This window comes from Tupaia chinensis, unplaced genomic scaffold (assembly GCF_000334495.1).
Source record: "Tupaia chinensis unplaced genomic scaffold, TupChi_1.0 Scaffold146604_1, whole genome shotgun sequence".
NCBI classification, from domain to species: Eukaryota; Metazoa; Chordata; class Mammalia; order Scandentia; family Tupaiidae; genus Tupaia; species Tupaia belangeri.
The window spans coordinates 921,847-948,135 of NW_006206460.1; the positions used below are offsets into that span (position 1 = coordinate 921,847).

At 40.1% G+C, this 26,289-nt stretch overlaps 1 protein-coding gene across 1 annotated transcript in view; it reads right to left on the minus strand.

Annotated features, from left to right (window-relative positions):
• Positions 1-26,289, minus strand: part of LOC102487571 (contactin-associated protein-like 3) — a 222,793-nt gene that overhangs the window by 136,424 nt on the left and 60,080 nt on the right. The window contains 2 exon segments of the mRNA XM_027768474.1: positions 16,109-16,256; positions 17,148-17,199. Of these exon segments, the coding sequence (XP_027624275.1) occupies positions 16,109-16,256; positions 17,148-17,199 (200 nt within the window).

The window sequence follows — 26,289 nt, forward strand, 5'->3', positions numbered from 1 at the left end:
AAAGTGAAAAGAAAAAGAAGCAATTGCCCTTTAAAAATATGTTTGTGTAGCAACTAAAAACGTGTGAGAAAGCAATGAAATATGAAGCTATCTGAGGCTGACTAGTAGATGGTATTCAAGCCAGAGAGATGATGTTATTTGCTTAATTATCATATTCAATTTCACAAAAATATTATTAGTACTTTTCTTCATGGCTATCCATCCTATTCATATTATCTAAAATATGCGCAGTAAACTATAACCTTGGGGGGAAAAATGCATCTTTTGCAAAAAATTTAGAGTTTTTTGTGAAAATGTAGAAGTTTGGTTTTCTCAGACTGGATTAATGTACTTGTAAAGAATTAATGCGTCCAGTGCAGAATGAATAAGCACTACATTCTGTATAAAATACGTGTAAGCTAAGCAATTATTTCTTATTATGTAACTCACTGTATGTGCATCATAACAAATCTTTGTCTAAAGCAAATGAATATATCTCAATTATTACAAGAGAAATACAAAATATTGACGATAGACTTTCAGATTTTGGTAATGCCATGAACTGTATGCTTGTATTGGGTCTTTATTAGTTGTTAAAGACAACTTGGATTTTCTTTTAGTTAAATAACAAAAAAACATTGTACCTGAACAGGTTTTGCCAGGATTATTTCAGCCTATTTTTCTTTTCATTCTCACTATGACTACTATTACGACTAGCATTACTCTCCAATTGCAGTATTGATCTTCTAAGGCATATCAAATGTTTCCCTCAGGCAAAGTAGATACTAAAAACTTATCAGGTAAAAGAAACATAAAGCAAAGACCTTGAAACGCTTTTGTGGTATTTTTTGTTGTTTGTTTGGTTTTCTCAGAGAGATTTTTGCTGTAGGGCCCGTGCTCTCGCCACAGAGACAGAGAGACAGAAAGTGAGAAATTGTGGCCACACCACAATCCTTTCTCCTCTCAGGATTCTGGGCACACACGTGCATGCGTCCCCTGTGAGTTTCAAGCCTGCAGGTGTGAGGTTCGCATTGCAGCCACGTGGAAGTCCAGTGACGTCCCCTGCCATGATGCTAGCTGCTGGTCCCAGCTTTTGTCCTGTAGCTATCATGACTGGCCTGTTTCATTACTTACCAGCTTAACAAATGACCACTCAAACGTACCAGTTCTCCAGCTCAGGGAACCCCCTCCCTCAGTCTGTGTGAGTCTCAAGGATCCCCTTTCTCTATCTTTTGTCTTTGTCTGCAGTCAGTTAGTATTACCGCAAAGTGCTAGCAATCACTCAAGACTACATATTTCATTTATAAATGTGTGCTTTTTGTGCACTCATAATAGTATTCAGAATAAATAAAAATGATTATACTGGATTTATATTCTTGCATTGTGGTGTGTCTTGTCACTTTCTGGCACTTATCTAATGTATATTTTTTGTATGAATAGAATTACATTACTCCAGTGTATGTCGCATGATATCTGTTGATAAATATATACCTGATGGTGCCATCTGCTTTTAAACCCCTCAGTCAACTAATTCGTTTAATGACCTAGTCATAGGAATTGATCTTGGTCATTAAGTGAGGAGGGTCTGTAATTGCTAATGCTCATATACAGAAATTTAACCATAGACTGTTGTTGTTGTAGAGATTTTTTGCCTTAAGGTGAGTGCATTTGCTGGAGAGAGAGAGGCAAAGACAGTAAGAGAGAACGTGAGAAATCAACCCCAGAGAGGATGGTCATGTCATAATCCTTTCTCCTCCATTCTCTTTCTGGGATCTTGGGATGTGCCCAGCATAAGTTTCAAGCCACCAAGTATGGAACTTGAACTGCAATTGACCATGTAGGAGTCAGCAACGAACTGCTATACCATCTGCTGTACAGCTATAAGCTTTTAACTCATTATGTTTATTTTCTAATAATTATAAATAAATAAAAATTTAAGTTTTAAAAATTAGCATAAAATACTCAACTAAGATTTGTGAAGTCAATACATAAAAACATGAAACTAAACAATATTATTAGTCTAGGAAAGAGAGGATTAGTTCAGTACATCCTCAGCAACTTGCTCCCAAGAGTGCTAGTGTGAGAAACTTCTTCCTATGGAAAAGCAAAACTGAAGTCTGTGCTTACAAGTAATGCTTGTCCCTACTTTTCAACAAAAGTCATATTTTTAGAATTAGCATTTTAAAACACTTGTAAAAGCAAATCAAAGCTCTTATAGCCATAATCAATTCAAACTACTCCCTATAATATATATTTGAGTGAAAACATTAAAATAAAACAATACCATTTAGTATCACATTCATACAATCTTTTAACAGAAACCTTTAGGAAACTATTTATCTTTAATTGAAATCCCTTTAATTCTTTAATTGAAATCCCACTACAATTCTGCAGATTCAGTTGTAGTGGAATACTGGAAAATTAAGATCTCCTGTTATGTCTACAATAGGAATTTGAAGTTCCTCAAAAATTTTGGAATCTAGGACCTAATAACCAAAATAAATGGATAACACTTAGCTCTTGGTTTAAAGAAGGGAATGTTTTTTTCTCATTTTATCTGAATTTAGTTTTGCTTTGTTTTTTGGTTTTTTGGGGTTTTTTTTGAGAGAGGTTTTTGCTATAGGGCACGTGTGCTTGCCAGAAAGACAGACAGAGAGATAGAAAGCGAGAAATCCCCCCCCCCCAGGAGGATGGCCACACCACAATCCCTTCTCCTCCATTCTCCTCTTGGGATCTTGGGCACGCACGCACATGCGCCTGGCATGAGTTTAAGTCACCAGGTCCAGGACTCGAACCACAGTCCCGGGAACTACATGGGAGTTCAGCGACATAGCCATTACACTGACTGCTGGTCCCGTGAATTTAGTTTATAATTATTAGCTTTATTAACTGAGGTTATAGTTGAGGACAGAAGTCTGACTGCTTTATCCTATTTCCAAAATCCCTTCTATAGGACCTGGGGTGAGTCATGCCCACAAACATTAACAGATCATTTTGGTCTATTTGATAACAGGACTCTTCCTACATCCTGTCCCTGGAATAGCATTTTTGCGATGGGCAAATCATACACACAAATATTAAAAGACCATTTGACTCATTGATAACAGGACTCTTCCTACATCCTGTCCTTGGGACAGTATCTTGTGACATATGAAAGCCCCCTTATCTCTTATAGTACTCTTTGTTGATGTCCTCCTTCCTTTCCAATCACCACCTAAGAACTGTAAAATCTGCCTATGGTTTACAAGCCCCCAGTTTCAGATGTCCCACCTTTTTAGGCTAGACCAATGGGAAAACTCTTTTCACTAAATTCCAAACTTTGTCTCTCACTCTCAAAACCAAATAAAAGAAACCCCTGTATCTGATCATCCTGAGAAAGGCACATTTGCCTATTCTCTGGGCCTGGTCACACACATTCATGCTTAGAAATGAACCACATTAGTTATTATTTCTGCAGAGTTGGTTATTTCCATAGGTATAGTTTTGATTACCAAATATCTATCAATACCCATGTAGGTCCTCATATGTTATTCCACCACTATTAGAGAAGAAGCTATATTTTCCAGTAGAAGTTTATACTTACATATTGAGATTTTCTTGATCTAGTCTCACTCTAGAAATTTGGGGGGGGGGTGTGGGGATACATAGACACTAGACTAAGGAGTAATACAGTATGGGCTTGGATCCTGGTACCATTTTTGATAGGTTACATATCTATCCATGCTTCAGTTTCCTCACATATGAAGTGAGAACACAAACACTCCTTTCTCACACAGATGTTGTAAGGATTAAATGAGTTAGTAGCTGCAGAGTTTTACAACAGTGTTTGGTGCCTGGGAGCCTTCAGTGGGTGCTCCCCTCATTTATTAGTATTAAAGTACTAAGCAGAAAACAGCATATGGGGGGCCAGCCCATGACCTGCTGGTTATGTGAGTTGACTATACAGTTTGAGTCCCAGACCCAGTGACTTGAAAAACATGCTGGGCACATGTGCATGTGTGCCCAAAATGCCAAAAGGAGGAAGAAATGGAAGAGAAGAGATTTCAGAGTGACCATTCCATATGTGTGTTTGGAGGTGCTTTCTCACTTTCTCTCTCTCTCTCTGTTTCTCTCTGGTTAGTGAATGTGACCTCTGGCAAAATAGAAAAGAAAAGATAAAGAAGAAAAACAAAATATAAGGGATTTATAGGAAAGTAGGCAGCTTAAAAAGATAAATTTAATTTTTGAAGGACCCTCAAATTTTTTAACTTTTTAGTTTCATGGTTAAATCCTACTCAGCAAGAAGAAAGAGATTTATAACCATACACACTTATGCATTCCTTCTCTGCCAGCCAGCTTGTTCCTGAGCCTACACACATCAATCATTGGTGACCTAAATCTTACTGGGAAATTTATCTATCTCATTTTCTCATGTTAGAGGAGAAAGGATTCAGAAACGATACTTGAAGATTATTTGTGCAATTTCATATCATCGTCACACTTTCTCAAAGAATAATGAATTGTAGCTGAGGACAAGTAGACACATACCAATTTCTGTAAGACAGAGAACTTTATGATAGAACATTGTCGCATGTCTGGGGTCATTGTGTCAGAAGTCATTTTACTAAATGATGTAATATGTCTTCATTTATGCAGCTAACAGTTCTAAAAACCTACCATGTTCAAGGTAGAAGGTAAGAATGCATCAGGCAATGAGTTACTGTTTGCCTAACAGAGAGAGAGAGGAAGAGAGCACACCTCCCAGTGGGTGTGTTCATACCACAATCCTTTCTCCTACATTCTCCATCCTGTCAGAATTTGGGGCACATACACATGTGCATCTGATGTGTTTTTAAGATGCCAAGACTGGGACTTGAACAGTGGTTGGGTATGAGGGATTCATCTTCCTATGCACAAGGCTTAACTACTATGCTATGAGAGAGGGCTGACCCCCAGAATGACTTTTTTTTAGAGAGAGAGATTTTTGTTATAGAGTGCATGCACTTGCCAGAGAGCCAGAAAGTGAGAAATCACCCACACACACACATATGGGGGATGATCATGCTGCAGTCCCTTCTCTTCCATTCTCTGGGGATCTTGGGCACACTCATTCATGCACCTGGCATGAGTTTTAAGCCGCCGGGTCTGGAATTCAAACCATGGTCAACTACATGGGAGTACAACAACAAAGCCATTATGCCATCTGCTGGTCCCCCAAAATGTAATCTTGATACTGTCTTCTCATTATTCTTTGTGGTTCTATGAGGGGTATAGCCCATCCAAATCCTGCCTTGTATCTCTTCCTAATGGGAGACATATCAATATTTAAAAGAAAGGGCTGTTAGAAAAGGCAAGATCCCAGGAGGCACAAACACATCTTAAAAAAGAAGAAGATACTATTCCAAAAATTTTTTTCTAAAGTACTCTAAGAAGCACTCTCATTAAAATCGACTAGAGGTAATCACTTGAAGGCTTTAGAACATGCACTCTAATCAAACCATGAATCCGGATTTCTGAGGCTGTTGTCCAGTAATTTGCATATTTAATAAGCTAACTAAGTAGTTACAATATAATCTATACTTGACAGTGATTTATTGAGAAGGGGTAGATTGCAATTTATTTTCTATATAAATTGTATATTCAAACCAACAGAGGGCGTAACGGTTATGTCACTGGACTCCTTCATAGATAACCATGATTTAAGTCCCAGACCAGCAGCTTGAAACACTCCAGGCACATGTGCTTGCATGCCCCAAATCCTGAGAGGGCAGTGGAAGAGAAGGGATTGAGGCATGGCTATCCCTCCCCTCTGAGGGGTGATTTCTCTCTGTCTCTCTGTCTCTCCAGTGAGCACATGCACCCTATAGCAAAAATCTCTCTAAAAAAATTGCATGTCAACTTTATTTTTTAAATAATTACTCATTTTATTATTTTTTTTTAAATTTGCTATAAGACATGTGCACTCATCAGAGAAAGGCACTGAGAGAGAGAAATTGAGAAAGCAAGCTGCCAGGCTCAGGACTTGAATCATGGTTGGCCATATGGAAGTCCAACACCTTAACCATCACGCCACCTGCTGGTCACCATTGGTCAACTTTAATATGGAAACATGACTACCAACTTTATAGAATTGTAATTTATATACAGTGAAATGTTCCCATTGAGGTTGCAGTCGCTATGTTTTAGGAAATAACTGTGTGATTGCTGAAAAATGAAGGTATAGACTATTTTGTATCAGCTCACTAATTGCCAGCTGTATTAATTCTATCCTCTTCACCACTCAGACCCAGACAACAAAGAAATGATCTACTTTCTGTGATTACAGATTCGTTTTGCCAGTAATAGAATTTCACATAACTGCATCATATATATATATATATATATATCCTTTTCTGTTTGGGTTCTTTTGCTAAGCATAATGTTGCCAACATACATACACGCTGTTGCATGTATCAACTGTCTTGCTTTTTCTTGTTGCCGTGGGACATTTGGCTGCATGACAACTTGTTTATCCATTCTGTGTTGACAGACATCCAAGCTGTTTCCATGTTTTAGTTCTTATGCATAAAGCTGTTATAAACTTCCACATATTCACTTTTGGGTAGATATATGCAAACATGCCTTCTGGATAAATACATGGAAGTAGAATTGCTGGGTTATAATATACTAAGTGTATGTTTAACTTAGAAGAATATCAATTTTTTTTCCAAAGTGGTAGCATCATTTTTACCTTCTCATCAGCAATGTATGAGAGTTCTGCATCCTTACCAAACAATGGGTGTTTTCATGATTTTTAATTTTAGCTATTCTGGTAAGTATATAATGGTTTCTCATTGTGATTTTATCTGTGTTTTCCTAATCACTAATGATGTTGATTAGTTTTAATGTAATAATAGATTGGACTGGATCTATTTGGATTCTATAGATTAATTTGAGGAGAATAATGTTAATAACATTGAATCTTTCCGTCTATAAACATGCAAAACTTTCCTAGGAAATATTTATACTTTTTTATTTTAAATTGGCAGAAAGCATAGGTGTTCCAGAGACAGAAAGGCAGAGTGTGAGAGAGAGAGAGAGCAAGCGAGAAGGCACCTCTGCCCCCAATGGGCGCAGTCACACTGAGATCCTTTTTCCTCCAGTACCTCCTCCCATCAAAATCTTGGGCATACTTGAATACACACCTGGAGTGTCTTTCAGGCTGCCAGGGCCAGAATTTGAACCATAGCTGGCCATGTGAGATCTAGGTCCCAGTGCACAGCACTTAACCACCGTGCTGCAGGGCTGGCCCTATTTCTTTTTCACTTACTCACTTCTTTCCTTCTGGCGATAATGAGAGGAGTTTAGGGGAAGTAGGTCCTGGTTCTACATTTTCCATTAATGTGTTTATTTCCCAACTCCATTTTTCATGCATGACCTCTCTTCCCTTTTCTGTTCTTTTCTCTCACTTTCTCTACTTTTCTCATCTTCCTGAGAAAGGCATATAGTGAAATAGTTCATTGAACGGAGTAGAATCTAGAGTGAGTCGGTTCACGTTTCACTTCTTCAAATTGCCTATTACTGATATGCATAGATTTGATTTTTCATCTTACGTTGAATTTCTGTTTTTTAATGCTTGTTGAAATTTAACATGTCAGTATTTTGTAGCAAAAGAAATTTTCAATATATATATATATTTTTGAGAGGTTTTTGCTATAGGGCATGTATGCTTGCCAGAAAGACAAAGAGAGACAGAGAGACAAAAAGCTAAAAATCACCCCCCAAGGGGATGGCCATGCCACAATCCCTTTTCCTCCTTTCTTCTCTCAGCATCTTGGGCATCCATGCACACGCACCCAACGTGAGTTTAAGCCACCACGTCCGGGACTCGAACCATTCTCGACTACATGGGAGTCCAGCAACACAGACATTACTAAGTGCTGGTCCCCGAAATTTTCAAAATATTAACAACATTGTACTTTGTACAAGGAGTTTTCGAAACGTTTATTTATTTATTTGGAGACATTTTTTCGCTATAGGGCCTGTGCGCTCGCCAGACAGACAGAGAGAGACATAGAGAGAGAAAGCGAGAAATCACCCCCATGGGGGGATGGTCACGCCGCAATCCCTTCTCCTCCATTCTCCTCTCAGGAGTTTTAAACTCACGCCGGGCGCATGTGCATGCGTGCCCAAGATCCCTAGAAGAGAATGGAGGAGAAGGGATTGTGGCGTGACCATCTCCCCTGGGGGGTGATTTCTCACTTTCTGTCTCTCTGTCTGTCTGGCGAGTGCATGCACCCTATAACAAAAAACCTCTCCAAAAAAAAAAGTTTATTGAAAATGCATATTATGAAAAATCTATGTATTTCAAAAAGTTTTTGCGCCAAAATAAACTCATGCTTTAATTCCATTTCCACAAACATTTTGAAGTCCTTTCATATTATATACTAAATAAACAAATTATAAATACATTCTTCTCTTTAACACATTCCCATGACATTAAAAAAATGTAATTATACTTTCAGTTGTGAGAGAGGTAAGCATGCAAAAGACTGAACTTTCCATCAAGGATGAACAGATATCTATGTAAAATAAAGTTTAATTAAGCTTCTTGAGAGTATGAAAGAGCTAAGGCAGCCAAGACTTGAAAATGCCAAGATCATGGAAAGCAGATAAACTCAGAACACTCATTTCTGTGTAACCTTTGAAGCATTTAATAGTTCCCAAAAAACAATGGATAAGAGACTAGGAAACTAAGCAGAAAGTGTCAAGACTGGTCTGAGTCAGACACTAAGCAGAGACTTCTGCAGGTTCATTATAATGATGGGTCAGATAGTGGATTTCAGGGCTTGTCAAAAAGAGTGGTAAACTGGTAAACACCCTCAAATCTCAGCTGGGATTCTGGAAGTACTGTACTCTAGATACAAGATAAAACAGGCCTTTACAGGGGTCAAGGCCCTGTATTAAGTCAGTTAAATCCTTACTTGAATCAAATGCTGGTAGAACTTTACAGAACTATCTTCAGAGAACGTAGACTTATAGGAAAAAGACATTAGACTAGATAAACAAGGGTACTTGAAAATGATAACATAATCAAGTTTCAAGGAAGACAAAGCAATCTCTGATATGTGATAATGTCATGAAATCACTTTAAAATATGTGAAGGGGACCAGCAGTTATCGTAATGGCTGGGTCGCTGGACTCCCACATAGTTGACCGCAGTTCGTGTCCTGGACCCAGTGGCTTAAAACTCACACTGGGCGCGTGTGCGTGCATGCCCAAAATCCTGAGAGGAGAATGGAGGAGAAGGGATTGGGGTGTGGCCATCCCCCCTGGGGGGGGATTTCTCGCTTTCTATCTCTCTGTCTCTCTCTGTCTCTCTGACAAGCACACGCACCGTAGGGCAAAAACCTCTCCAAAAAAAAAAAAAAAAAAGTGAAGCATGTGTCTCTCTGTCTCTCTTCATTTTACTGGAACTAATAGTTCAGACATATTCATCTCACGATAGTAACAGTCACAGAGGAGGACAATAAAGAAAAGTAAGGCCCCTTAAAGTACACCATCAAGTCTGTCTATCATTTGCCAAAAAAGTCAGATGGCCAACTCAAAAATCAGGAGGTGGGGAAGCACACTCCCCTCCCAGTGAGGCCTGTGCAGAGTCAGTACTGGTAAAGCCACTGTAATATGTATATGTCAAAAGTGATGGAAAAAAATATTAAAGAAACTGTAGAAAGGAAGGAACCCCAATGTAGCAATACAAACATGGCTCTCTCATAAGTTAGGAAGATATTCCATGTCCCAAGAGGTAATCAAGGACAGGTAAAATTTTGGAATAGAGAAAATAAAAATTTGCTTATTTTCTCCAGTCACCATGTATGTGTTTTTACTGGAAACCTCCACTTGCCTTCTGTTATTCCTACAGAGAACAATATAGCTCTACGTTAATCTACATGAAATTGCCAACATTCAACTATATTTGATCTACAAAACTGGCAAATATATGATTCAACCTAATTATAAGTGAAGCCAAGATGGTAAATCAAAAAAGAACTGATTGACAATAGCAAAGCTAAATCACACAGAGTCTGAATGTTATAACAAACTATTTAAAGACAAAGTTACAAGAAAATATAACAGAAAATAAATGAATAGAGAAAGAATCCTGAGTAACAGAAAACATTTTTATTTGGAACATCATAAAAGAGTTCTTTGTAAGAAGGACACCTGGGAATTCTATTATCAGGGCTTGCTCCAAATATTAAAGTTTTAAAAACTCCAGATATTAAAGTTTAAGAGTGTAAAGTCATTGGGAGCCAGCAAGTGGTGTGGTGGTTAAGGCCACTGGATTCTCACATGGTCAACAGTGGTTCAAATCCTGGACCTGTTGACTCATTTTCTCAATTGCTCCCTTCTCTCTTTCTCTCGCTCCCCATCTCTGTTCAAATTTAAATAAATAAATAAAGTTAAATAAAATAATTTTAAAAAAATAATAATTTAAAGTCATCCCCTCCCAGACCATTCTCATTTTAAAAAAAAGGTCTCCACTGAGAGAAAAGATTGTGAACCAAACACTTTGTGATTATTTAGGAACTCAACCTTGAACCAAACTTTCTCTTTTTTCTTTCATGAATTATTTTCATGAGTTATAAATAAATAGAAGCCAAATCCCAATTTAACAGAAATCTGAGGAAGACAAAAGCAATGTTAGAGTATTATCTAGTATAAAAACATAAATAAATAAATAAACCACTGGCATGGAATAGAATGTAGGCCACTGAAGTCTGCACTACTGGATTGGAAATTAGAGAGATGAAAAGCATACTAAGCACCCAAGAAAGAGCACAGGAGAAGGAAGACACTTCTATATTTTGCATTAATCTAAAAGAAAGCAGAATGATTTTAAAAACTCTGAAACTGAGAATAATGGAACTTGGCACAATGAAAAAGAGGAAGACACAGGATTAAGGACTAATGCTTAAACACAGGGAAAATGTGGTCTGATACCATCTCTCTGAAAATAGCAGGGAGATTGCGGCCATCAATCACTATATCAGCACATCAAAATGAGTATCAGTATAATTATCCTTCATCAAACCTTTGCGGTTATTACCCCTCAAGGACATGGAACTGGTAGTCCAAGGACAAAGGTAATCTCTGACACTTATTTGTAACTCTCACTCTAAATAAGCTTAAATGCGGCTTCTCAGATTGCTCCTTTGGAATATTTGGGTATTTGTATTTGCCTTTCATACTACACAAAATACATCAAATACAGAATGAAAGTATGGTGGAAATATAATTGTAAAGTCTTATGTTTGCTATTATTACTGGAGTTGTTATTGTTTTTCAATAATAAAATCTGTAATAATTTTTTGAGAGCTTTTTTTTTTTCTTTTTGCTAGAGGGTGCATGCACTCCCTGGAGAGACAGAGAGACAGAAAGTGAGAAATAATCCTCCCGGGGGGATGGCCATGTCACAATCTCTTCTTCTCCATTTTCTTCTTGGGATTTTGGGTACACACACACACACACCCCTGGCGTGAGTTTCAAGCCACCAGGTCCTGTACTTGAACCATGGTCGACCATGTGGTAGTCCAGCACCTTAACCACTACGTTACCTGCTGGTCCCAAAATTTGTAGTAATTTAATCTCTAAGATACTTTCCTTATCTGGACTGATATAAATATCCAAAATTTGGATTCATCAATTACTATTTTCACTATCATCTATTAGATTTCTTCAAGTTTTCCCACTCATTAAGGAGCTATTGGGCACCGGGTATATTTCTGGCACTGTTGCTGGCAATACGACACAAACATATCTTACCCCCATGTACCCTGCCTTAGTCTAATAAAGAGGAAACCAACTATGCCATTAATAAGCAGATATAGATCTAGTTACCAAAAGTGACTACAGCACATGAAGGCATCCATGGAAATTTATGATGAAGAACTAAATATAGGGACCAGCAGTTAGCTGGTTAGTAATGGCTATTTCGCTGGACTCCCATGTAGCTGACTGTGGTTCTAGTCCCCGACCCAGTGGCTTAAGCTCACACTGGGCGTGTGTGCGCATGTGCCCAAGATCCCACCAAGAGGAGAATGGAGGAGACAGGATTGTGGCATGGCCATCCCCCCTGGGGAGTGATTTCTCCATTTCTCTCTCTCTGTCTCTCTGTCTCTCTCTGTCTTTCTGGTGAGTGCACGTGCCCTATAGCAAAAAAAAAAAAAAAAACAACTAAATTTAGACTGAGGGCATGGGAAGTATAATTTAAACTAATATCTGAAGAATGAAGAGTAAACAGCTGATTGAAAAAATGGGGAAGGAACATTTCAAATGGGGAAAAAACACAGGTGTGCAAGTCTTGGAGTCAGTAAAGAGCTTGTTAAATCAACAGTGGGCAGGTAGCAGGTGATATGGGGATAGTGGCAAGAGAGGAGATTGGAGAATTATCCAGAAAGAAAATTCATTCAGACCTTGCTGGAAATCTGGAAGATACTTTGGGAGCAATAGAAAACCACCGACGGTATTAAACTGGGACATAATCATATCAGATCTGCATTTTTAAAAAGTTGCTTGAGTTACAGCATAGAGAAGATGATGCGAAAGTTGGCTACGAGTAGAGACAGAATGACTTAAATTTTTGAAGCAATTTTCATAATCTGGATTAAGTTAGAGAACAGAGCCAGAGAAAACAAATCATGCACGGTAAAATGTGGAGGTAGAGTACAGAATATAGTGATTCATTGGACCTAGAAGACAAGGGGGACAGATGAGTCAAGGACTCACAGGTTTGGGGCATAAGAACCTAGGTGTTCCCCTTTTTGTTCTCAAGATGTGCAATTGAAGGCATATGCAGCCATTAGAACATAAGAAATATAATTTTTGGTCCTAGGGCTCTGAGAAACCTAGTGCCTTAGGTGTGCCCACAAGGGAGAAAAAAGGTAATGTAAAGATCCACTCCTTCAGCATGTTTTCGTTATTTTTTTCCTGGTAGTCCCTGTCACCCCACAGCAAGAATTTATAGAAGTTAACAGCGCCAGCAGATTCTGTGATGGGTGGCCCATTGGCCTTTCCAGGATCCGGCATGGAATGTTGTCTCCTTGGTACTGACCACTATCCTAAGGAGCTGAATGGTACTTCCTCATGAAGGAACATCGAGCTAATGCCTGAAGATTCAAGTTTGCGTGTTTTTCCGGCAATCATCAGAGTATAGCATGGACTAAAGACAGCAGAGGTGAAGACTGGAGACAAGTGGCTTGTGTAGGAGGCTGCTGCTTAATTCAGGATCCTGGTGGGAGAGAGATGGACAGAGTCCAAACACATTTAGAAGGCAGAATCAGGACCGAGTCCATGGTTGCTGCTGGTATCATTTCATGAGGCAAAAGACAATGGAAAATGATCAGATATTTTTTAGAAGAGGAGAGAGGCTAATAATTCCACTTCACACAACTGAGTTGTAAGTGCTCACAGGACAACAAGGAGAGATTCTCATAGAGATGGGGACCAGAGGCTGGAGCTCCCAGGTCTGAGTGGAGGATATACATTGGCCAGTGCCTAAATGGCACTGGAAACTGGTCAAAGTGCAGAAGAGACTCAGAGAGAGCTCAGGAGGGGGAGGCAAGCACTGGGACCAATCTGTGGAGAGCATCAGCATTTAAGGGATGCAAGAATGGGGGGAGGACCAAGAGAATACAGAGGTGTCAAGGAGGGGCTCGCACAGTTGTCACTCTTGTCTGCTGTGCAATGACTCTGGGTGCATCCCCACCCCTCCTAACTCCCCATTCCTGCTGTGTAGAGCTCACAGGTGCATCTGGGTTTGAACCTAGGCCTCTGACCCCATTTGGCCTTTCGTCTCTGGATGCTGCATGCAGGTTCTTCTGGGGTCCTAATGGGGCAGGCATGAGCAGGGTTCACTTCAGGTGTCCCAACCTGGGAGTCCCAGGTAATTGGTGATGAGGCTGGATGCTCAGTTGCCATGTGCTCTTTGATAAAATGCCCTTTTGGAGGAAGTATCCCCCTGTGTCAGGACAGACTCGGAACATTCCTGAAACATGCAGCAGCATGTTTCTGGCTCCAATTCATTCTCATAGGTGGCCCCTTTAAGCTCAAGATGGTGTTCCCTGGTCTCCCACATTATCCCTACCCCCTGGATCCTTTTGCCCATATGGCTCCCCACCCCCTTTCTGACTCTCCCCCTACACCTCCACCCCCCAACTCCTAAAACCTTTTAGTTTCCTCTGGAAATTGCTGCGGCTTAGCAAAATTCCTCTTTCAGCCCCTTCACTAAGTACTGGTTTCCCTCTGTCCTCTAAGGGAGGTCTGGCTCCCCCTGAGAACGCTGCTTCCCTTCAGTGTTTTCAGTGGGGGTTGCTTTCTCCCTCCTGTCCTGGGGTTGGGGGTGGGGATGTAGATGTGCACTTGTTCTCTGGTGCCACGTCCAGTTCTCTGTCCTCTCTTCCCTGAAGGTCGCTAGCACATTCTCCAGTGTAACCCTCTCCTATTTCATGGTATTTTCAAATTCTGTTTGATGACACCTGGATTCTTGGTCTCTTCCTTCCAACAATCCCCTTTATCCTGCTCACTGACTCTTACTGACTTTATGCCTTGATGAGCTCAGGTTCCAGAAACCTTTTAGATTGCCCTGTCTTCCAAGCTCACTCCTGAAAATGTGTCAAAGCCAACCAGTTTTCAGTGCCAACTCTCCCAGAAGCCAGTGGGTCCCTGTCATCTTTTTGCTATCCGAGCCCCTTCAGAATCTCACAGTCCTCACTCAGCTCAGATTCCAGTTATTATGATCACTCCCTTGCATTCTCCATTTGGCTCCTTGCTCCTCTCTCATGTGATCAGACTCACCGGGCCAAGTCCCAGTCCTGCTTGAGAAATGGAATCTATGAAACCTCACGATGTTTAAAGGAATGACGAGCACCGTATCACTGCAAATGGCGTGTAGAAAAGTAGATAAAATGACTGTCGAATCTATGTCTGGTAGAAATGTTAACACTGGAAAATAGAGGCAAGTTGGGGGATTAACTGGGTGGTCTAGGGGTTAAGCAATTACATGTGAAGAATCGTATCTGACAGGGTAGATGCTGCATGCTTAGTAGACATTGTTATTATACTTTAGAGAATTAGTATGTAACAGGACTGAAGCTGTGAATGGGCAGAGAACAGGGTGACCATGTGTGAATGGTGTAACACAAAGATCCAGCCTGACTCACACCGAAGCCACTTAAGATATTTCCACCCAGCCTAGTCTTTGAATTGTTCTCCACTTCTTTGCAGGAGTTATTTTTAATTTTTGTTCCATTTTGACAATAATTTAAATCATTTTTATGATGAAGAAATAACACAAGTATATTCTGGATCGTAAATGACAAGTGTATAATTGAGCTCTGCCATACAATTTCACTGCTTGCTTTTTATGTTTATGTTATATTCATGGCTCTATTGTTCCTGCTTTTGTTACAGTGAATACGTGAGAAAAGAGGCTGAGTCAATGCATAAATATATGTCCCCACCGCGTGTAAATCCAGCGAAGCTACAGCACACTATTTAAAAGGCTTTTTGATGATGTTAATAGAGAAAGGTAGATAAAAGCTCAGACATTATGGTGCATGTGTCCCACACAAGAAACCAGCTCCCAGCATCTTCACGACGAATATTATCTCAGCTTCCGAAAAACGGCATTATCTGTGGTTATTTAGAATTTATTAGTTTTATTAAATGCCTAACATGTTGCAAATACTTTGCTAAAGTCTGGGACTCTAAAGGTAAATGTCTCAGTTCAGATCCACCTCTAAGTGCAACTATTAAACACATAACTAATAATGTCCACGTTACATAGGTGACAAAAAAGACTTTCCATAAAAATCAGTTCTACTGGGGCTGGCAGGTGGCATGGTGTTTACGACACTAGACTCCTACACGGCGAACCACAGTTTGAGTCCCAGACCTGGTGGCTTGCTTTCTCACTCTCTCTCTTTCTCTGTGAGTGTGTCTGGTCAAATTAAAAAATAATATTAGTAAATAAAATAATCCTTTTTAAAAATGAGTTCTATTTGCACAACTATTCAAAACAAACAAACAGAAAAGGCTGAGTCCCATTTGTCGTCTGGCTTTTCCAACGCCTCTTGCCAATGATTTCATGTGGGAAATAAACAGCACTTACTGTATGTGCATCCGTACACTTCGATCCGCATCCCAATCCTGCCCTTGGGGTTCCAGGCTAAAGGGAGGAAGCGCAGGAATCTGGCTTCAAAAGCAGGCTGGAGTCTGTAGTGCACCACACTGTCTGCATTTGTGTTTCCTGGAAAACCCTGGGAGAAAACAGAAAGGGATCAATGTGTCTGCAGAATACCATCTTTGCCCAGTCATCTCTCACGGCAAAGAGGAGTGTATGTCCACTTTGCTAAGATGCGGTAAGGCTGCGTTCTTTAAATAAACTCTTGGTGTTTAGAAAAAGAGATGACAACCCCTCCTTGCCCCTGGATTAGTCACTATTGTCTAAACTTTATTTACAGTGTAGTTGTAATTTCATCAGTACCACTTAAATGTCTATAATCAGAGTGACCGCCATGAAGTTTCCTTTTTTCCTCAAATGTTCATCCCATAAATCCCTTCATTTCCAAGTATAATAGAAACCACAATCATCCAGGGTGATCAAGTACAATGGTGTGTGCAAAAGATGTGCCTAAGAGTCCTTGGGCCTCGGCCAGCCCTTCAGTCAGTGCTTAACAGAGTTTGAATCCCAACCCAACAAAAAACACATAGTGCACGTGTGTGTGCATGCCTAAAATCCTGAAAGAATGGAAAAGTGGAAGAAAAAGGACTGCAGCATGACCACGCCCCGCTGGAGGATGCTTTTTCTCCCTCTCTTTGTCTAATGAGCATACATACCCTCTGGCAAATAAAAAAATCTTAGAATTAGAGAGCTAGAAGAAACTTAGACATTACCCTGCCCACATACTCTGAATTTATAGATGAGAAACACACTACAGTCTTGAGATAAGAAAGGAGTCTCTAGCGTTAGGAGAGCTATCAGATAGTATGACCGGTACTACATCTTGGGCCTTTGATTCCCAGCACCGTCTTCATTCCATGTCGTCAGGCTGAATCCATTTCATGGAGAATACAGCTCCAGTGTGAGACTGAAAACTGCAGTTTCTGTGGTCAGTTTCCAGGGCCTGCCTGGGCCCTTTCCCCACTACCTTTATCTGCTCCAGGGCAGAGTGGAGTGCTTCGGCACTTGCTGTGTGTTCACTGGGAAAGACCAGCATGAAGCAAATGAAGTAGTTTTAGACAATTCTTGTCTAAAGATTTAAGAAATAGAGCATGTGTAGAAATAAGGGAAGTATAAATTTATTGTACGTATAAATTTATTTCAGGTTGCTTACAACCTCTTGTTTAATAAATAAGGTAAAAAGTATGATGGTGGCACAGCAGTAATGCAATCGTATCCACATGCGAAGGTCCCAAGGTCACGTCCCAAGGCCTCCCTGTACGTGCCTGGTGCTCTTGCCTGGATCCAGGTAGGCTGACGCTTAGGGTGGATCATGGTACGGGAATCCTGTGGGAAGTGCCTGTTTCTCTCATGGAAGAAGTAAAAAAAAAAAAAATCTTGGGCCAGCAGGTGACTTGGAAGTTAAGGTGGCTGGATCCCACATGGCTGACCCTGTGGTTTGAGTCCCAGAACTGGTGGCTTAAAAACCACACCTGGCACATGTTCATGTGTGCTCAAAATCCACATGGCCATGAGTGCCCAAAATCCCAATAAGAGAGTAGAGGAGAAGGAATTGCAGCATGGCCATCATCCCCAAGGGGGTGGGAGGATTACTTACTTTTTTCCTCTCTCTCTCTCTCTCTGTCTCTGTCTCTCTCTGACAAGCACACATGCCCTTTGTCAAATTAGAGAAAAATAAAAGAGGGGCCAGCAGGTGGTGTGGTAGTTAAGGTGCTGGATTTTCACATGGCTGACCCTGGTTTAAGTCTCAGACCTGGTGACTCGAAATGATGCCCGCCGCATGTGCAAGCGTACCCAAAATCCTGAGAGGAAAATGGAGAAGGGACTGCAGCATTGCCATATACCCCCAGGGAGTGATTTCTTTCTCTGTCTTTGTCTATCTCTCTCTCTCTTTGAAAAAAACCTTCACTATGTTTCGTAAAGTACTCTGTGCATTTTTACATGAGAAAGAAAGGGCACAGGTAAATCAGGGAAAAGGAGGTTCAGGAGCAATAGCTTCCCAATGGATAAAAATTTAAATCAGAATTTAAATCTGGACTGGACTCCCATGGCCAACTGCGGTTCGAGTCCTTACAGAGAAAGTCAAAGACTGAGATTCTTTGCTTTTCCTTTCTCTTTTCTTTTCTTTTCTTCTTTTCTTTTCTCCTTTTTCTTTTCTTTTCTTTTCTTTAATATTTTTGTTTGTTTGTTTTTAGAGAGGTTTTTGCTATAGAACGCATGTGCTCGCCAGAAAGACAGAGAGAGACAGAGTGACTGAAAGCCAGATATCACCCCCCCACACACCAGGAGGGATGGCCACACTGCAATCCCCTCTCCTCCCTTCTCCTCTTGGGACCTTGGGCATGCATGCACACATGTCTGGCGTGAGTTTAAGCCACCAGGTCTGGGACTCGAACCATAGTAGACTACATGTGAGTCTAGTGACATAGTCATTACACCAACTGCTGGTCCCGAGATTCTTTTATTTAACAATAATGAAATTAGGGAATAAAATGTGTACATTCTCATACTCTCTTGCAACTAGAATGCTCGGGACATGCAAGTAACATAAGTATTGGCAGCAGGTCAGTTAGTTCAACCAAGAACCAAGCATGTCACCTGCCTAATAACTTTCATTTTATTAAAGAATGTGCTAGGCCTAACAATGAAACACATTGAGTAAAGATCATTCTGCACAGTCGCACGACATCAGTGGGTATCCCTTAGTATAAATAAATGGAAATAAAAGTATAGAAAATGACTTAGTGAATGTGGTCACTTTTAATGCTAGTGTATACATCATACATAATAGTTTCTCTATTACTAGGTAGTGCCATACTGAGATACTTAATCATTTGACTCATGTTCAAGTAAAATGTAATCTTTGCTTATATCAACATTATTTTTCAAAAGTTAACAATTGCTAGATCAACTTTTCTGTGAAATACTTGGAACAGGAACAATGTCCTCCCACAATCTTGCAACTGAACTCCGAGCCTTATCTGGATGAAAGACACCATGTCTTCAGACGCTGGATCTTAAGCTGTTACTTTCTGTCATAACCCGCAGTTTATGTATAAAACTGGGTACATAAAACCTAACTCTAAAGGTTGGCGTAACGATTGGGATTATTGGCAATCTGCCCACCAGCACCTGTCTGGAGACTTGTGATCCATGAGGTGTGGCCACCATTATGGCTGAGGCTGATGACGTTCCAGTGCGGCTGGCAGTTTGCAGAGACACTCCATCCCTCAGAACCAGAGCTCTGTTTAGGTTCAAACTTGGGTTTAATACCCGAGACATACAGCTACTCAGCTAAAGGAAGAATATTGGTTACTGTGGGCATTTTCACTCCAACATCAAAATTCAGTTGAAGAATTTAAATCAATTTTGTCACTGACAAAATATTTTTAAACCTTGGTACAAATGATATGATTAAAATCTTTCCAAGAAAGCCTACCGAAACAGAATTGTTTCATTCTTTATATCCCTTTTTTTTTTCTGAAAGTTTATTTTAAAATATAAACTCTTAGGGCCAGCAAGTGACGTGATGGTTAAGGTGCTAGACTTCCACACGACTGACTGTAGGTTGAGTCTTAGAATTGGCGACTTTCTTTCTCACTTTCTCTCTCTTCCTCTATCTCTCTTTCTCTGGTGAGCACACATGCCCTACAGAAAATTAAAAATATAGTAATAATAAATAAAACTAAATAAATAATTCTTTAAAAAATAAAATATAAACTGGGGCCAGCAAGTGGTACAGAGGTTGAGGTGGCTGGATCCTACATGGTCAGCTGTGCAGTTCAAGTCCTGAACCTGGCAGCTTGAAAATCACCTTGAGCAAGTGTGCGAACACGCCCAAACTGTGAGAGAAAAATAAAGGAGAAGGAACTATGGCTTGGCCATCTTCTCTGGGAGATGACTTCTTACTTGATCTCTCTCTCCTCTCTCTCTATATATATACATGTGTGTGTGTGTATATATATATGTGTGTGTGTATATATATGTATATATATATATATATCTTTTACTCTCTGGGGAGTGCATAAGGCCTATAATAAAAAAACAAATTTAAATTTATATATACATATGTATATATAAACTCTGGAAAACACACTCCTTTTTTTCCTATCTTTAAAATATTTAAGAATTATTTTATTTAACTTTATTTATTTGTTTTAATTTGACTAGAGAGACTCTCTGGGGAGTGCATAAGCCCTATAATAAAAAAACAAATTTAAATTTATATATACATATGTATATATAAACTCTGGAAAACACACTCCTTTTTTTCCTATCTTTAAAATATTTAAGAATTATTTTATTTAACTTTATTTATTTGTTTTAATTTGACTAGAGAGGGACAGAGAGAGAGAGAGAGAGAAGAAAGTGAGAAACGAAGCCACCAGGTCCGGGCCCCGAACCGCAGTCATTTACATGGGAGTCCAGGGCCCTTAACCACCATGCCAACTGCTGGCCCCTCTAGCTTTAAAATATTTTAAAATATGTTTTAATTCTCTTTCATGAGAGAGAGCGAAATCGAGAAAGCACCGCCCAGTGGGTATGGTAACTCCACAATCCTTTTTTCCTCCATTTCTCCATCCTGTCAGGCTTTGGGGATGCACGGACATGTGCTCAGTGCACATGTACTTTCAAGCTACAGGGGTTGGGATTCAAACCATAGTCAGCCACGTGGGACCCAGCTTTCTATGCACAGGTTTCACTGGGGCCGTATGGGGCTGGCCTTCTGGGAAATAGGCTTCTGATTGGTGTGATTACTGCATCACACAGCTAATAGAATTTCTTTAACATCTTATTTTTATTTAATAAAATTAAAATAAATGAATTTAAATATTTAAGAAATGTTAAATACACATAGTATAATAATTTATGAATAAGGCAAGTAAGTGACATGCTGTTTATGACTTCAGAGACCTGACTATAAACATTTATTACATGTAATGGAAATGGAAATCTCTTCAAATGTTTGCGTATCTATGTATCTACATAATCATATTAATTCATTTTAGTTTTGAGAATCGTGTATTTACATCTTATCAAAATATAGTGTCATAGAATACCAATCAAATGAACCATTGCTTTATTTTGTTTGTTTTGTTTTGAGAGGTTTTACCCTTAGGACACCTGTGCTCACCAGAGAGAGAGAGAGAGAGAGAGAGAGAGTCAGAGGGAAAGTGAGAAATCACCCCCCGGGGGGATGGTCATTCTGTAATCCCTTCTCCATTTTCCTCCTGGGGTCTTAGGCACGCACACACATGCACCTGGCATGAGTTTCAAGCCATCAGTCCAGCTCTGGTTGGCCGTGTGGAGTCCAGCAACAAAACTGCTTATGCCACCTGCTGGCCCCTAACAGTGATTTTAAAGTTATGAAAATTAAAGGGATGAGGCTGGCCACACAGAACAGTGGTTAAGCACTGTACATTGGGAACTAGATCCTATATGACTGACTACAATTCAAATCCCAGCCCCAGCAATTGGAACACATGGCCGGTATGTGTGTGGACATGCCCAGAATTCTGAGGGGAAGGAGAAATGCAGGAAAAAGTATTGTGGCGTGACTACTTCCTGTTGAGGGGAATGCTTGCTCTCTCTCCACCCACCCCTCTCTTCTAAGCACGTGCACCCTCTGACAATAACATATAAGTAAAAAATATTAAAATGAGTACACCTAGGGAAGAAAAAGCTCTACAAGTATTTCACTGACAGAATATTTAAGGCTTATAGAAATGAACATATATTTTATAGTAAAATAATGCATGTCTTAAAAATACATGTAGATTTTGGGACCAGTAGATGACGTAATGGTTATGTAGCTGGACTCCCATGCAGTTGACCATGGTTTGAGTCCCAGACCTGGTGATTTAAAACTCATGCTGGGCGTGTGTGCGTGTGTGCCCAAGATCCCGAGAGGAGAATGGAGGAGAAGGGATTGCAGCATGGCCATCCCTATGGGGGTGATTTCTCGCTTTCTGTCTCTCTGTCTCTCTATATTTCTCCATTGAGTACATGCCCCCTATAGTGTTCAAAAAAACAAACGAACAAATATATATATGTAGTATTTTATTAATTATAATGAAAGGTTGCTTAGAGAGTTTCCAAAACACACATGAATTTATAGTGCACGATGATTGCAAATAGAAAGAATGGCGAGCACAAAGGCCACTATCTGCCTTATTAAGTCGAAAAATGAAGCCTCCAGAAAAACAGAGATAAGCATCCTCTGTGCGAATATACGGCCCTCGGCAATTCAGCGAGGCTTAAATCTTCATTGAGAGTCATAAGTAGTAGCGGGTGTTGAGAGCGGAGGTTTAGACAATCCACAGTCCTTCAGATTCCCTCTGTCTCTCCCCAGCTGTGCGACCTTGGTGGAAGTCACCACCTCCGTTTGTAAAGTAGGTCTTCGTAAATAATCCAGTTGATGTATGTAATGAATTTCCTAGATTGTAAACTATTGATTTCCTTTAGAGTATTCCTCTGCTGTTCGTGTATGTGTGTGTGTGTGTGTGTGTGTGTGTCCCACTCTAACTGAAAGATGATGAGTCACTTGGATTTGATGTAAATTCTGTCTCTGAGGAAATCACATGTGAGCATTTTACCTAGTGATCAAAAGTGAATATTTTCAGATAAAGTCATCAATTTCCATAGTAGGGTTTTTTTTTCTATTTTTTGTTTTTGTTTTTGTTTTTTATACATGAAAGTGTCTGAAATCTGTGGCTTGTCTAGAATAAGTACATTTCTCTTTTTTTTCTTTTTTGGAGAGGTTTTTGCTATAGGGCGTGTGCACTCTCCAGAAAGACAGAGAGAGACAGAGAGACAGAAAGTGAAAAATCACCACCCAGGAGAAATGGCCATGCCACAATCCCTTCTCTTCCAGTTTCCTTTCTGGATCTTGGGCACGCACACACACCTGGCGGGAGTTTAAGCCACTGGGTCTGGGACTCGAACCACAGTCAACTACATGGGAGTCCAGTGACATAGCCATTACACCATCTGCTGGTCCCTAGTATAAGTATATTTCTTAAATAATTTAGATATTAATGGAAATACTGACAAAAATTTAACCTCTCACTTTGATTTGTTTTTGGCAATCACATTGGTCAAATCTAGCAATCACAAGACAGAGTCAGCTATGACATGCATGTGGAGTTGCTCTGCAGAATGTTAAATTCATCAGTATTTGTGGGGTTTTAAACACCAAAGAGACAGCATAGCAGAAAATAATCTACTCTGTCAATGTAAAATTATTTGCCCATTATTATTAATAAGAACTTCTTAAAAATCTGTCACTTTGAGCCAGCCATGGTGGCACACCAATAACACAATGTTATCAGATGCTAGGGCCATATGGGAAGGTCCAGAGTTTGAGTCCTGAGGTCTTCCTGGACACGCCAGGTATGTGTGTGTACATGCACCCACGGTCCTAACTGGCTGAGGCCGGGGTTAGATTGTGGTATAAAGACACTTTCAGGAGTTTCTCTCTCTCATTCTCTATATCTTCCTCTTTTATGGGAGCAGTAAAAGAATAATTTTTTTTAGAGAGCGAGAGAGATGTTTGCTACAGAAGAGAGAAACCAAAAGTAAGAAATCACCTTCTGGTGGGGATGGCCACACCACAATCCCTGATTTCAAACACACTCACACATGCACCTGGCATGAATTTAAGCTGCTAGGTCTGGGACTCGAACTGCAGCCAACTATGTGGGAGTCCAGCAATGTAACCATTATGCCATCTACTGGTCCCAAGAATAAACTTTCAAAAATAAAAAAGTTCACATTGTCACTGTGAGAAATTCATCTTAACTATTTTTTCCATCAAACCCTTTTTTAAAAAAATTTGACAGAGGGTGTGTGCACCCACCAGGGAGAGTGGTAAAGGGAAAGAAAGGAAGCACCCCCATATGGGGAGTGCCATTCCACAATGCTTTCTTCATTGCTCCATCCTGGAGAGATGTGGGGCACGTAGGCCCATGCACCCAGTATGTTTTTCACTCTGTCGGGACTGCGACTCAAATCGCATAGCCAGCCACATGGGATACGGCTGCCTTAACCAATAGGACGTGACGCTTGCCCCCTTAACTTTGTATCTTAAATTTTAAGTACTTGGATTTGATGTAAATTCTGTCTCTGAGGAAATCACATGTGAGCATTTTACCTAGTGATCAAAAGTGAATATTTTCAGATAAAGTCATCAATTTCCATAGTAGGGTTTTTTTTTCTATTTTTTGTTTTTGTTTTTGTTTTTTATACATGAAAGTGTCTGAAATCTGTGGCTTGTCTAGAATAAGTACATTTCTCTTTTTTTTCTTTTTTGGAGAGGTTTTTGCTATAGGGCGTGTGCACTCTCCAGAAAGACAGAGAGAGACAGAGAGACAGAAAGTGAAAAATCACCACCCAGGAGAAATGGCCATGCCACAATCCCTTCTCTTCCAGTTTCCTTTCTGGATCTTGGGCACGCACACACACCTGGCGGGAGTTTAAGCCACTGGGTCTGGGACTCGAACCACAGTCAACTACATGGGAGTCCAGTGACATAGCCATTACACCATCTGCTGGTCCCTAGTATAAGTATATTTCTTAAATAATTTAGATATTAATGGAAATACTGACAAAAATTTAACCTCTCACTTTGATTTGTTTTTGGCAATCACATTGGTCAAATCTAGCAATCACAAGACAGAGTCAGCTATGACATGCATGTGGAGTTGCTCTGCAGAATGTTAAATTCATCAGTATTTGTGGGGTTTTAAACACCAAAGAGACAGCATAGCAGAAAATAATCTACTCTGTCAATGTAAAATTATTTGCCCATTATTATTAATAAGAACTTCTTAAAAATCTGTCACTTTGAGCCAGCCATGGTGGCACACCAATAACACAATGTTATCAGATGCTAGGGCCATATGGGAAGGTCCAGAGTTTGAGTCCTGAGGTCTTCCTGGACACGCCAGGTATGTGTGTGTACATGCACCCACGGTCCTAACTGGCTGAGGCCGGGGTTAGATTGTGGTATAAAGACACTTTCAGGAGTTTCTCTCTCTCATTCTCTATATCTTCCTCTTTTATGGGAGCAGTAAAAGAATAATTTTTTTTAGAGAGCGAGAGAGATGTTTGCTACAGAAGAGAGAAACCAAAAGTAAGAAATCACCTTCTGGTGGGGATGGCCACACCACAATCCCTGATTTCAAACACACTCACACATGCACCTGGCATGAATTTAAGCTGCTAGGTCTGGGACTCGAACTGCAGCCAACTATGTGGGAGTCCAGCAATGTAACCATTATGCCATCTACTGGTCCCAAGAATAAACTTTCAAAAATAAAAAAGTTCACATTGTCACTGTGAGAAATTCATCTTAACTATTTTTTCCATCAAACCCTTTTTTAAAAAAATTTGACAGAGGGTGTGTGCACCCACCAGGGAGAGTGGTAAAGGGAAAGAAAGGAAGCACCCCCATATGGGGAGTGCCATTCCACAATGCTTTCTTCATTGCTCCATCCTGGAGAGATGTGGGGCACGTAGGCCCATGCACCCAGTATGTTTTTCACTCTGTCGGGACTGCGACTCAAATCGCATAGCCAGCCACATGGGATACGGCTGCCTTAACCAATAGGTCGTGACGCTAGCCCCATTAACTTTGTATCTTAAATTATAAGTTCTTTACAGAAGTGAGTCTCCATGGTTTTTAAAGTAAGTATTACGTCTTGGCTATTCGCCACTTCTGCACTAAGCATTTTCACAACGTATTTCAGGTAGCGCTCACAAAGATGCTGGAAAATCTTGTATAAAAGATGATCAGTTCTTCAGCAACTTCAGCTTTCTTAATAGTTTCCCAAACACCCAGAGGTACTGAAATAGACTCTTATTTCAATATACTGCTTTTATTTTAAGCTGTCCTGATTAGGCGGCAGGACACAGTCTGGAGCGAGGACCAGCCCTGGAGCCCTAGAGTTCTAATTCTGTTTTTGTTGATTGCCTGGCTGTGCTGATCTTGAGCATGAGTTTTATTCTCTGCAATCTCAGCTTCTTTATAGCAACATGAAAATAATAATAACATCTTTGCCCAATTTATAACTTGTTGGACGATGTTTCTCAAAGTGCCTTGAAAATGC